We start from the raw sequence: 15,301 nt of genomic DNA, 5'->3' as shown, positions 1-15,301 counted from the left end.
CGCCTCTTACGACAAGCAAGAGGTACTGAGGACCTATTCAAACCCGGATCCCAATGGAAAGGAATGAATAATTAGATCAAATCTTATCATCGGAATCTTGATAACATATCTATGCTCAATAAAATATCTACATGTATGTATGAGACAGATGTGGAAGACTGTGTGGTGTCTTTCATTTTGAGTTTACTGGGATATATCGAATCAACATATGAAAATGATTATTGCTAATAGATAAAACGTCGTCGATATATCTAAATGTCGAGTTGAAGTCATCTCAGAAGTTTTTGAAGAAATTCTGCTTCATAAGAATATAAAAAAGTCAGTTTACAAAATAGCACAGTTCGTGCCCATGGGAATTCCAACAGATTGTTGGTAGATCTGGTCACCTAAGACTACGAAGATATTGTCAATGAGGATCTCCGTCACCTTTTTAATATCAACTACAGAGTACTTGTGCGTAGAATCAGAGTGGTGTTTAACAAAGTAATTCTTTGAGTGACAAATCACTAGATATGATTATTTCCTTTTTCTATTTTTGATGAAGCATCTATGATTTCAAATATACTAAAAGTGTTTAGAATCTTTAGAATACACATTTAATTTACACCACTTTTGACATGTGTAGTCCCAAAGTACGTTTAAAGTTTCTCCTTCACAGCTGTCAATATTTTCGTAAGGAGATATAAGCTCAGTAGAACACTTACTGGATCCAGCAATGTATCTTTGTTTGATATGTTGTGAAGATTAGGAATCCAGTATAGGTACGGTAACTGATACTCCTCGTCTCACTGACGGGGATATTAAATGTGTTTAAAACTGAAGCATGATTTTGAAAAATTTCATTCCTTGAAAGGGCAGTTGGAACATAATTACAATTACCAAATGTGGAATTAATTTAATTAATTCGTTTGAAATACGGTTGTAATGATGGTCCTTACAAACAAAGAGAATGTCGTTACAATCTTTGTCAACTTGAACCAAAATATATCCCTCATATACATGTAACTTATATAATTCTTTTATTACTTCTGGTTTACTAAACACAGAGGGATAGATGGTATGCGCTTTTTGATGTGTCAAATACATGATTTTAATATTCCTCTTATGCTCGTTATCCACCCTGACAAGGTATCAAGCTCTTCTTTCTATATTTAGCGCATCGTCTGGCATACCTTTTGACAGAATTCATAATAGACATGAAAGTCTGTCGCTAATTGAAAGCCCAATGTTCTCCAAATTTGGGACCTTTCTAAAATAAGTGATTCAGGTCCTCATTCATGCTGTAAAGACTTGGATTAAAATGTAAGTGACAGACAGTAACTCTGACAGTTTACCAAATCCATTTATTAAAGAAAAATATACAAAGTAATAAAATGTCAAAAAGGAAAAAAAAGAAATAAAATCAAACTTCGTTTGCATCTTTTAAACAAGAAATCTTCAGTGACAACAAATACAATACGATGGAGTGAGCTGTTAGATATACTGTATTTAGGGTTATTTTCGCCCCGTGTTATTTTCGCCTTTCTACACGTGCAGATAGTTTCGCCCCATTTTAAATTCGCCCAGACATAGTTGTGTTAAAAGAGATAAGAGAGAAAACAGTTTCGCCAACGCTTAAATTTGCCCAGTGACAACGTGGGCGAAACGGACGAAAATAAAACGGGGGCGAATATTACCCTGTATACAGTAAATAACAGAGAATGGAAAATATCCAGAAATTACCTGTGGAAATAGATAAAAACTGCAAACACTAATGGTTTCAATACAGAATAATTAACAGAACAAACTCGTTTCTATCCAAAATTAAAAACATGTAAATTCTAAGATGTGTAGTTTTTGTCACAGATAGGATAAACAATAGAATATATGCTGTGGACATGTGATGATGTTCATGAGTTTCAACTTCACTTAGAAAATAAAATAGATTCTTAACTATTTGTACCAAAAATATATTATATGCATATACGAAATACTCTTTTCCTTTAGTTGAAGTACTAAATTTGTACAACAAGATGTACTGAGAAATCATTGAGCATTAAGTTTGCAATATCCTATTTACAAGCTTTACGTAATCATTCCATTACTCTCTCTCTCTCTCTCTCTCTCTCTCTCTCTCTCTCTCTCTTAAAATATTTATATCCCTATATTATTTTGTTACGCATATTTGTACCTGTGTTTAGATGGTTAATAACAAAAATAATACAAATAAAAAACAAATAAAATAAAAAATTTGATACATGGAGCTGGTAAACTGAAGAAAGGTAGCAAAAAGTTTTGAGCCTACATTGTTGTTCCAACCTAGCCCTAAAGGATCACAAACTAACTAAAAATAAATTAACACAAAGATCGATGCCTCAACACGATTATGATTAACATAACCTTGCTGTTCTGGATAAGATCAAGGTACAAAGTTATAGGTCCTGTTATGATATGAAAGATTTTGCCATAATAAATCTATATGTGTATACAAAATACAAAATTTTATCTTAAATAGTTCACGAGATACTGAATAAAACAGATTTTTATCAGAAGTAGGTCAAACATCGAGGTTAAGTTCACAAGGTTAAACACCAAAGTATAAGTTTTTGCCATAAAACTATATATACAAAATATAAAAGCTTTACTATAGATAGTTCAGGAGATATTGATTAGGGCAGATTTTTAAGAAGTAGGTCAAGGTCACAAAATCAAAAACAATTGTATCATAAGGTCTTGTCATCAAAAATCTATATACAAAAATGAAAGCCCTACCTTGATAGGATCATATTTATTTCAAAAACCTTTCATTTTATACTATGACCTTATGACGTAGCCGGATAAATAATTGGGACAAAGATATTTATCAGACTACGTCATAAGGCCAAAGGTCATAGTATAAAATGAAAGGTTTTGAAATATATAATAGTAATGAATAGGTGAGTTTTTTTTCCCGAGTTCAAGGTAAAAAGGTCTTTACATGAATTAAAAGGTCTTGTCATAAGAAATAAAGATACAAGATATGAAATATCTTCTTTAATCGTTCAGGGCATATTGAATAGACCAGGTGTTTATTTTAAAAAGGACAAACTTCCAGGTCAATGTCACAAGATCATACACCACTGCATCACATTTTTCTGTAAAGAATACATATACAGAATAATACAGCCCTAACTTAAATAATTCAAGGGATATTTAAAAAGAGGTTTCCTATATGTTAGCATATAACCCTTTTATTCTCTATTGTGGCCCCACCCTACTCCCAGGAGCCATAATTTTAATAAACTTGAATTTACACTACTGTAAATCAAGAAGCTTTCTTGTAAACTTAGGGGGCCTCCGTGGCTGAGTGGTTAGAGCATCGCGCTCACCACTGTCGGCGCGGGTTCGAATCCCGCTCGCGCCGGTAAGTGCGAAAGTTTCCCAGTTTACTTTCGGAAGGTCGGTGGTTTCTTCCCAAGTACATTATATATGGGTTCTCTCTTCCACCAATAAAAACTGGACACCACCAGATAACTGAACAAGAGGCCCATGGGCCACATCGCTCACCTGAGTCACCTTGGCCCATATCTGAAGACTTTCCATATATATTTGCATGTAAAATCTTAGTCCCTATTATGGCCCAAACTACCCTTTGCAAACTTGCATCAACACTATGTCAGAAATCCTTCATGTAAATGTCAACTTCTCTGGCCCAATGGTTCTTGAGAAGAAGATTTTAAAAGCTGTTTTCTATATTTGTATGTAAAACTTTGCCCCCTCTTGTGGCCCCATCCTACTCCCCCCGGGGTCCATGATTTGAGCAATTTTGAATCTGCACTATGTCAGAAAGTTTTCTTGTAAATATAAGCTTTTCTGACTCATTGGTTATTGAGAAAAATATTTTTCCTATATATTTGAATGTAAAATTTTGACCCCCCACTTGTGGCCCCATCCTAAAACCCGGGGGCCATCATTTGAACAATTTTGAATCTGCACTATGTCAGAAAGTTTTCTTGTAAATATAAGCTTTTCTGACTCAGTGGTTATTGAGAGAAAGATTTTTCCTATATATTTGTATGTAAAACTTTGATCCCCTATTGTGGCCACATCCAACCCCCGGAGCCCATGATTTGAACAAACTTGAATCTGAATTATGTCAGGAAGCTTTCATGTAAATCTAAGCTTTTCTGGCTTAGTGGTTCTTGAGAAAAATATTTTTAAAGTTTTTCCCTATATATTTGTATCTAAAACTTTGATCCCCCCTTGTGGCCCCCATCCTACCCCCGGGGACCATGATTTGAAAAAACTTGAATCTGCACTATGTCAGAAAGTTTTCATGTAAAAATCAGCTTTTCTGGCTCAGTGGTTCTTGAGAAGAATGTTTTTAAAGATTTTTCCTATATATTTGTATGTAAAACTTTGATCCCCTATTGTAGCCCCATCCAACCCCCGGGGCCCATGATTTGAACAAACTTGAATCTGAATTATGTCAGGAAGCTTTCATGTAAATCTCAGCTTTTCTGGCTTAGTGGTTCTTGAGAAAAATATTTTTAAAGTTTTTCCCTATATATTTGTATCTAAAACTTTGATCCCCCCTTGTGGCCCCCATCCTACCCCCGGGGACCATGATTTGAAAAAACTTGAATCTGCACTATGTCAGAAAGTCTTCATGTAAAAATCAGCTTTTCTGGCTCAGTGGTTCTTGAGAAGAATATTTTTAAAGATTTTTCCTATATATTTGTATATAAAACTTTGATCCCCTATTGTGGCCCCATCCAACTCCCGGGGCCCATGATTTGAACAAACTTGAATCTGCATTATGTCAGGAAACTTTCATGTAAATCTCAGCTTTTCTGGCTTAGTGGTTCTTGAGAAGAAGATTTTAAAACCTTTTACCTATATATTTGCGTGTAAAACTTTAATCCCCCTTGGGGCCCCATGTTATCCCCGGGGGCCATGATTTGAACAAACTTGAATCTGCACTATGTCAGAAAGTTTTCATGTAAAAATCAGCTTTTCTGGCTCAGTGGTTCTTGAGAAGATTTTAAAGATTTTCCCTATATATTTGTATATAAAACTTTGATCCCCTATTGTGGCCCCATCCAACCCCAGGGGCCCATGATTTGAACAAACTTGAATCTGAATTATGCCAGGAAGCTTTCATGTAAAAATCGGCTTTTCTGACTAAGTGGTTCTTGAGAAGAAGATTTTTTAAACTTTTTCACTATATATTTGTGTGTAAAACTTTGACCCCCCCTTGGGGCCCCATCTTATCATCGGGGTCATGATTTGAACAAACTTGAATCTGCACTATGTCAGAAAGTTTTCATTTTAAAATCAGCTTTTCTGGCTCAGTGGTTCTCGAGAAGAAGATTTTTAAAGATTTTTCCTATATATTTGTATGTAAAACTTTGATCCCCCCTTGTGGCCCCATCCTACCCCCGGGGACCATGATTTGAACAAAATTGAATCTGCACTATGTCAGAAAGTGTTCATGTAAAAATCAGCTTTTCTGGCTCAGTGGTTCCTGAGAAGAATATTTTTAAAGATTTTTCCTATATATTTGTATGTAAAACTTTGATCCCCTATTGTGGCCCCATCCAACCCCAGGGGCCCATGATTTGAACAAACTTGAATCTGCATTATGTCAGGAAACTTTCATGTAAATCTCAACTTTTCTGGCTTAGTGGTTCTTGAAAAGAAGATTTTTAAACCTTTTACCTATATATTTGCGTGTAAAACTTTAATCCCCCCTTGGGGCCCCATGTTATCCCCGGGGGCCATGATTTGAACAAACTTGAATCTGCACTATGTCAGAAAGTTTTCATGTAAAAATCAGCTTTTCTGGCTCAGTGGTTCTTGAGAAGAAGATTTTTAAAGATTTTCCCTATGTATTTGTATGTAAAACTTTGACCCCTATTGTGGCCCCATCCAACCCCAGGGGCCCATGATTTGAACAAACTTGAATCTGAATTATGTCAGGAAGCTTTCATGTAAAAATCGGCTTTTCTGACTAAGTGGTTCTTGAGAAGAAGATTTTTAAACTTTTTCCCTATATATTTGTATGTATAACTTTGATCCCCCCTTGTGGCCCCATCCTACCACCGGGTGCCATGATTTGAACAAACTTGAATCTGCAATATGTCAGGAAGCTTTCGGGTAAATTTCAGCTCTTGTGTCTCAGTGGTTCTTGAGAAGATGATTTTTAAACTTTTTCCCTATATATTTGTGTGTAAAACTTTGATCCCCCCTTGGGGCCCCATCTTATCATCGGGGTCATGATTTTAACAAACTTGAATCTGCACTATGTCAAAAAGTTTTCATGTAAAAATCAGCTTTTCTGGCTCAGTGGTTCTCGAGAAGAAGATTTTTAAAGATTTTTCCTATATATTTGTATGTAAAACTTTGATCCCCTATTGTGGCCCCATCCAACCCCCGGGGCCCATGATTTGAACAAACTTGAATCTGCATTATGTCAGGAAGCTTTCATGTAAATCTCAGCTTTTCTGGCTTAGTGGTTCTTGAGAAGAAGATTTTTATAGTTTTTCCCTATATATTTTATATGTAAAACTTTGATCCCCCCTTGTGGGCCCATCCTACCACTGGGGGCCATGATTTGAACAAACTTAAATCTGCAATATGTCAGGAAGCGTTCAGGTAAATTTCAGCTCTTCTGGCCCAGTGGTTCTTGAGAAGAAGATTTTTAAATGACCCCACCCTATTTTTGCATTTTTGTGAGTATCTCCCCTTTGAAAGGGACATGGCCCTTCATTTGAACAAACTTGAAAGCCTTTCACCCAAGAATGCTTTTGGTCATGTTTGGTTAAAATTGGCCCAGTGGTTCATGAGAAGATGAAAATGTGAAAAGTTTACAGACAAACGGACAGACAAACAGACGGACAGACAGACAGACGGACGCCGGACAAAATGTGATCAGAAAAGCTCACTTGAACCTTCGGTTGAGGTGAGCTAAAAATTGTTGAGTGTGGTGGAAAACATTAAACAATCAATCATGTAAACTTGATTTTTTTTCTCCCCCTGTGGTTCTTGAGAGGAGATTATAAAATATTTCTTCAGTATACTTAAATGTAAAACCATGATAGCCTATTGCGGCCCCACCTCACTCTCGGGGGCTATGGTTTTAACAAACCTGAATTTATCCTATGGCAAAAAGCTTCCATGTAAATTTGAAGTCTTTTGATCCATTGGTTCTTGAGAAAAAAATGTCCCTATGTATTCACATGTAAAACTTTGATCTCCTATAATGGCCCCACCCAAATCCCCGGGATATGATTTCAACAAACTTAAATCTGCACTTTGTCAGGAAACCTTCATGTATTTTTGCATTTTCGTGATTACACCCCCCCCCTTTGAAGGGGACATCGCCCTTTATTTGAAGAAACCTGAATATCCTTTACCTAAGGAAAATCTGTACCAAGTTTGATTGAAAAAAAATGACCCAGTGGTTCTGGAGAAGATGAAGATGTGAAAAGTTTACAACGATGACGCCAACTACAGACAACGGACAGATTTTTATCAGAAAAGCTAAATTGAACATTCGGCTCTGGTGACGTAACAATTTAATTCTGGACATGAAGTTCATCATAATGAGAACTGTTTAGTTGGCTTTCATTGATTACCAGATACACATTTCCATTTTCTTCTGATGCATCATTGCTGGTATTTGTGACTGGAGCAACAGTTTTTGCAATTACGTCATTCTCGTATGTTTTGTTTTCTCCATTGCCACTGTCCATAATTTCATATAATCCAATTTCCTGTGTCTTTAGGTTTGCTGGTCTTTTTCCTAAATGCACATGTGAATCCGGAAGTGAATGGTCTTTACCCGGAAGTGAATGGTCTTGACGATTTACATATGTGGTTTCTTTTTCTACAAAAGTAACATCTTTCTCATTTCAATATTCCATGGTGTTCGCCAAAAATTATCAAATTTAAATAAAATACTTTGATTGCAGTACGTACAATGATATAATGTTACTGTAATATGCACATCAGCTGTGTGCAAGCAGACAGAAACTAACAGATACGAATACTTACAAGCCGTTCAATGAATGAAATTACAACATTTTAGCTTTCATAATCTATTTATTCAGGCCAAGTATTTTATTTAGACACTATATATTCAGTTGTCGAACAATGTCTCGTGAAACAGGTTAAACCTAATCGCCAAAAGTGGGATTATCAAAAATTGGGAGATTATCACTTTTGGGAGTCTGTTTGACAGGGGCCCATGATTGTCCATCTTTATATTTTGTATTATTTATAAAAGATATGAGATTGGTCACTGTTCGTTATCTTCAACTTTTACTATTCTATGTAAATAAAAAAGGAAATAAACCCTTCATGTGTTTCCTCTTACCGGTTTAATTAAACTCTTTAAAAATATCTAATTTGCAATCACATAACCCAGTACTAAATTCACCAGTTTTCCTAACAAATCTTTTATTTTCCTACATATCCCTACTACCCAAAGAAATTATTACTAAAAACAATAATGGGAGAAAAAACAAATTTGCAGACAATCTAACATATACACGTGTGGGGTATATGTATAACAATTTTAAGGACAATATGTTGGTGACCCGACATATAATTCAGTTATCACATGCTTTCTCTTGAAGGAATACAAGTTCAGTTTGCATTTTAGCTGGATTGGTTCATCTTTGACCTATTTTTAAGCTAAAATAGACCAAACAGTTTTCCGGGCTTTTTTTTTCATTACTGATACAGATAGTGCACTGATATTTAATCAACGGCTTTCTCTCGGAGGAATAAAAGTTCAGTTTGCATTTCAGTTGGATTGGTTCATCATTGACCTACTTTTTGGAAGAAATGGGTCAAACAGTTTTTCGGGCATTTTTCATTACAAATATAGATATTGCACTGAAATTTAGTCATGGGATTCTGCTTGGAGGAATACAAGTTCGGATTGCATTTCAGCTGCATTGGCCTCCGTGGCTGAGTGGTTAAAGCATCGTGCTCAAAATCACATGGCCTCTCACCTCTGGTCGGCGCAGGTTCGAATCCCGCAAGCGCCGGTAAATGAGAAAGTTTTCCAGTTTACTTTCGGAAGGTCGGTGGTCTCTTCCCGGCTACATTGTATCTGGGTTCTCTCTTCCACCAATAAATACTGGGCGCCACCAAATAACTGAAAAATTGTTGAGTGTGGCGAAAAACATTAAATAAATCAATCAGCTGGATTGGTTCTTCCTTGACCTACGTTTGGGCTAAAAACAGGTCAAACAGCTTTTCGGACTTTATCTCATTACGGATACAGATATTGGTGTACCATGACCCACTTAGAGGCTTTTCTATTAAGAATGCGTGTTGTATCGATTCAGGGTGCACAAATTGTTTGCGGGTTGAATTTCACTGTCCGACGGGGCATATATTGTATCGTTTGCGGTACCGTTTTTGTAATCATGTTCTTACTGTTATTGAGAGAAATATTTTTCTTATATATTCCTATATAAAACTTTGATCCCCTAGTGTAGTCCAATCCTATACCAGGGGACCATGATTGGAACAAACTTCAGTATGCAGTCCATAGTGATGCTTGCATATCAATATCAGAAACCATGGCTCTGCTGTTCTTGAATTTTTTTCTATTTATTCACGTAAAAGATTCCCTATTGTGGCTCCACCTTCACAAGATGAGCAAACGTGAAAATGCACTACCTGGAAATTTTGACTGAACGATACCTTCTTGTATTTTGAAAACATAATTTTCCATACAGATTCGAGATTCGGAATTGAAAACTTATAGCTTTCTGAATTTGTCTTTCGACATTGCAATATATCTACACGTACTATTTAATCCTGTGATAAAATGCAATAGAGAACTTTGAATGATATTTGCCTATAACTGCAAAGACCGAATCACTATGAATCTGTTAGGCGTATGAACACTGTCGAGCATGTCATCTGCATTTAGGCCCACAGGAACGCTTCAACCGGTAATTTTATAAAAATAATAGCAGGAGTCGTATACCATACAATACAACTTACTAATACAATTATTATTACCCTTTAATATGTTTACGGTGTGACCGTTGAGACGAGCGATGATCCATGACATCTTACAACACGACTTGAGCCAATTCATTTAACGCGGTAAATATAACGCGGTTGCTGGAAACAGTGCCTTGTGACGTCATCATTAATTGCGATTGTTTTTTTTTCAATTCAAGCAATTATCCACAACAAAACGTACGAAGGTATGGGAAAGATTGTCTGGAATTTAAAATCATTTGTGGTGCTTTTCAAACTATTTATTTGTTTTATCTACAGGGTTGTCAATGAAGTATACCGCACTGACGGTAACATTTTTCCGGAAGCATTATGGGTAATCCCCATCATTTTTTAGCTCATGAAGAGCACATAATTCTACTTAATTGCGTAATCTCGTCACGTCGCTTCGCAACGCGAGCTTCGCTCGCTATTAGGGAATGATATAAGACCCCAACTATTATCATTAGAGATAAAATTACGATGCAGTTCCTGCACTCGGCCCCATGTACGTGTGCCGAATAAAAACAAAGCTTTGTTGTCCATTCCCATCTAATTCGATTCCAGATAAGTTGATCTTACCTCTTATATGTGGTCAATATCACCGAACAAACAAAAAATTAATCCAAGTGCAGAATTTTTCAACAATTCTTCTTTCAGTAATTGTACTTTCAATTTCTTGAAACGACAACATGGCCGAAGAGCACTTACAGTGTCTATACCTATGCTCTTTACAACTAGATAAATTTGATTTGTTTAAACCCAGTTCAGATTGAAAGCTTTGTTATTAAGTTGATTTTTATGATATGTATTGAAAATCAACTCATTGGACTATTGAATTTTTTCCAGAATTGCGCACTCTTTTCTTTTACGTTATGACATCACATTTTGCTTTCCATGGCTGTTCCGTTAACCGCTACTTACCCAAAGAATTAGGCGGGAGATTTGAGATATATATGAAAAACGCACACATTTAAAAAGGTTTTCAAAATATAAGCAATAAATTATCCAACTGTTCAAAGTGAAATCTTACCATACTTAATTCTGCTTTCTTTTCTTTCATCTTTTTGTGCTTTGGAACTGTCATCTCTTTTTCTTCTCAGTCTTGAATGTATAAGTTTCAAACATAGTATACATATGTCGATTTGATATATCCCTGTGAGCTCGAAATAAAGGACACCACAGAGTCGTCCACTTCTGCTTCATACTTAGATATTTTATTGAAAGTAGACATTAACGGCAAACGAATAACTCAACTGTATGACAAACGGGGTGATTTCAGCTTCTCCATCGTCAACTTCCCACATTTATGTAGCAATATTCCATTATCACCTGCATATGGTGTTTATATATCTCAACTGATTCGATATGCAAGAGCTTGTTCTGGGTATAGTCAGTTTTTAAATCGAGGTAAGCTACTGACAAACAAGTTGATGGTACAGGGATTTCAACAGTCTCGATTGAAGTCAGCATTTCGCAAATTCTATGGTCGTTATAACGATCTAGTTCGTCAATACAACCTCGCATTGGGTCAAATGCTGTCTGACGTGTTTCATACCGATTGTTAAGCCGTTCTTGGCACACTGATTTTGACTGCGGATAACTCCGTTTACCTGATCATGATATGGGGCTCACGGCGGGTGTGACCGGTCAACAGGGGATGCTTACTCCTCCTAGGCACCTGATCCCACCTCTGGTGTGTCCAGGGGTCCGTGTTTGCCCAACTATCTATTTTGTATTGCTTGTAGGAGTTATGAGATTGATCACTGTTCGTTATCTTCACCTTGCATGTACACCCAGAGTGAGACGTACAGCAATCTCTTCGTAAGGGTATGGCAATTCTATCTTTACCCAAAAGCGCAGGAAAACCATATTACGTACAACTATGATTTATATCCAAGCTGTGTTTGTGAAACACTCGCCCCCACTCCCATGACAACCCCCCCCCCCCAACAATAATCAAGATCAATGGGTCTTGTTAAAAGGAATACGCATATGAAATATCAAAACTCTATCACTCACCATTCTAAAGATGGGGTCAAATTTAAATTTTTGGTCAAAAGTTTGAAATTAGGGTCAAATTCCGAGGTCAAAGTAAAAAATCATGGTATCAAATCACAGTTCTTTTCATAAGAAATATATATACAAAGTAAGAAAGCCCCACATTTAATAATTCAAGAGATATTTGCTACGTTAGCTTTTTGTTAAAACTACAAAAGAAGGGTCTAGTCATACGGAATGCACACATGAAATATGAAACTCAACATTCAAGTTGTTAGCAAAGTTTTGAACAAAGAGATATGACAAATTAAATATACCTTCCCCCATGACAAAAAAGCATCTATCTGATAACGATCCAAGCACTTGAATCTGCATCGGTAATATGCGTATTACATTTGATTAACGGCAAAGTAAACAAGAGAACATTTCACGTTAGACTAGGGAACTTGCAAGATACCCCACGTCTTTATCTAAATGCATACCTGAGTGTAACGACTCCGACAACTACTGCAATTACAACAAAGATGCTTGCTCCTACTGCGGCACCAATGGCGGTTCCGTGGTCTTCTGGTGAAGTCTCATATAGACCTGAAGTTTAAATCTCAGATTGTCCAGGTGTAACTCACAGTCACAATGTAACATGTGATATAAAACTTAGTATGGAGATTATCTGCGGTTTCTTGTAAAGGATAACTTTCACTTTCATAAATATGCATACATAGTATAAACATGTATACCGGGTATTCAAAATATGATTGAAAACAAGGTATTTTCCTATATGTATCAAACACATCTTTTCTTCATAATTATATAATAACTCCATCTAAACAAGTACAATCTTTTCAGATTCATATATGTAAGAAACGATAATAAAACTGCTCTTGCAGTTCAAATGTTTACCTGTAGCAGTCCGATACATGTTATAATAATTTCAAGTACCAGACCAATATGTTATCGGACTGCACGATGACAAAATCAGACAGAAATTTGAAAACGAAGCGTAGATTGCAACATAGGTTTACTATTTCCAGAAATGTTACAATATAGAAAAATAACTTTCAGGTTGGTTGTATATTGATTAATATGGTGGCTGATTTGTGTCACTTTACAATTTGTCGCCTTTTCGAGACGAAAAAAAACGACAGAACAAAACGACGACAAAACGATAATTAGCGACTTTTCGCCCTAAAATAACGAAAAGACGACAACGAGAAGTCAAAATACGACAAATCACACGCGAAAAGACGACAAACAAAACCCGCAAATTAGCGACCTAATTTGTCGTCTTTTCGCTTAAACGAAAAGTCGACTAAACGATAATTAGCAACTTTTCGTCTCGAAATAACGAAAAGACAAAATACAGATTTTCTTGCTTTTTTGCTGATTTTTAGGAATTCAATATGAAATCTGCTGTGTTTTCGATGATTATTAATTACATTTACTAAAAGGAAATCTCTGAAAATTAAATTATAGTTTTATTTGTCGTCTTTTCGCCTACATTTTGTCGTCTTTTCGACATTCGTTTTGTCGTCTTTTCGACATTCGTTTTGTCGTCTTTTCTTTTTGTCGTCCTTTCACTTTGGAAAGACGACAAATTGTAAAGTGGCACAAATCAACCACCATAGTTGAAAGTCCCTATCGAGAATCTTTCAGGCATATGGAGACGTCATCATTGTGGTTGAAGGGCTGTAAAATATAGTCATGTGCGCGGCACCTACGACTTTTCAGCAGGTAGGTATCTTTATCGCGCCACTCCTGCTGTGACACGCAGCTTTATTTATACGGTCTCATCCGAAGGACCACCCCATTTAGTCGCTTCTTACGACAAGCAAGGGGTACTGAGGACCTATTCTAACCCTGATCCCCACGGGGCCAGATATGTCGGAGAAAAGACAAACAGACAGTTGAGTTAATCAATGGACAGAAAACTTACATCGCCATAAATAGTACATTTATTTACTAAAATGCACATTGACGTGTACAAAGTCATCCCGAATGAAAAAAAAAAGAAGAATTCATAAAGTTTTGAGAAGCATTAATTAGATATTTTAGTATGTAAGGTTACCTGAAACGTTTGTGTATTGTTCTTACCTTGTGTACATTTGTCGCCCGTATAGTCTCTAGTACACCCGTCAATACAGGACCCATTGTTTACGTAACACGTCCCGTTATAACAATGAGGACTACACTCCTCCTCACAGGACGGGCCGTAGAACGTTGGACTGCATTCTTTAAAAATAAAAGAACTGGTCTGAAAATATGGTATATATTACTCCTTAATTTGTCCAATAACATACAGTCCTGGCCCAGAATATGAGTTTCAAAAGATTAAACTTAGGATAATTTAACTTTAAGTAAGTTGTAGTAAAATGAACATTCTACACCATGACACACAAAATAGGTTGTAAAAATAAGTAACTGTTCCATCAAACAGGGAGCAGGTTTCTTGTAAGGAGTAAGGCCTTTGAACACAGTGAGACGGTTCATACATGGGTACACATGTACTTAAGGAGGTATGCTACACCACATAAATTTGATATGGATGAAAAGTGGAGGATTTGTACAACTATACTTTGAAATTGAAATTTTCAGATTTACATTATATAGTAAAAAATGCAGTTTAATAGAAAGCAATCTGGAAAAAAAAATTAAAACCCCTGCTGGACTCGAACACACGATCTACAGTTCAGCAGTCGACGTGCTTTTTTTTCTCTCTTTTTAGTTTACGCGCTAACTGACTGAGCTACTCAGTTGGGCGAGAAATTATTAAATGATTGCTGATATTTATATTTTCATCCATGTTTTAAAAGGAAATCAGCATTATGACGATGTAGAGTACATTCTTAATAAACAAATTGAAAACGAAGCAAGTGAAACATTGTGTTAATTGTAATATTTCCAGGGCAGCCATTTCCATCCACATTGTTCCTGTTCAAAATATTTACTGGTCTTAATTTGCGATTCACCTGTCTAATGGTTCAGTTTGTTTGTTTAAAGTACCACAAATTTAGACCCATATTTATCGCTCAAGGACGTAGCAGTGATAGTTCTTTAATATGCCAACTCCTATCGCGACAAAGGACCTCCGTTTCTAAGTAAAGGATATAAGCCTCAAACTGTCCATTCTGTAAGAGAAAGAACTGATCGAGGCCCGTAGGGCGTACATAAAACAGTACATCTTTTATTCTAAGAATGGACATGTTCAGGTACATATGTAAACCTACTGACAATGATATTATGAATAAAGGTATTTTTGAATAGTCTGACAATATAACCAGTCTTGAGTGGAGGTCTGTTTCTTTTGTTCACTTAT

At 36.2% G+C, this 15,301-nt stretch overlaps 1 protein-coding gene across 1 annotated transcript in view; it reads right to left on the bottom strand.

Moving 5' to 3' along the window:
- Positions 1-1,323: 1,323 nt before the first annotated feature.
- Positions 1,324-15,301, bottom strand: part of LOC130046634 (cell death abnormality protein 1-like) — a 42,849-nt gene continuing 28,871 nt past the window's right edge. Inside the window, exons 6-9 of the mRNA XM_056147143.1 lie at positions 14,080-14,217; positions 12,471-12,576; positions 11,021-11,091; positions 1,324-7,849 (exon numbers count right to left, since the gene is read on the bottom strand). Of these exons, the coding sequence (XP_056003118.1) occupies positions 7,539-7,849; positions 11,021-11,091; positions 12,471-12,576; positions 14,080-14,217 (626 nt within the window). The 3' untranslated portion in view covers positions 1,324-7,538. The remainder of the gene's footprint in view (positions 7,850-11,020; positions 11,092-12,470; positions 12,577-14,079; positions 14,218-15,301) is intronic.

This window comes from Ostrea edulis, chromosome 8 (assembly GCF_947568905.1).
Source record: "Ostrea edulis chromosome 8, xbOstEdul1.1, whole genome shotgun sequence".
NCBI lineage: Eukaryota > Metazoa > Mollusca > Bivalvia > Ostreida > Ostreidae > Ostrea > Ostrea edulis.
The sequence above is the reverse complement of the archived record's forward strand: the minus strand, read 5'-3'. Positions and strand labels throughout refer to the sequence as shown.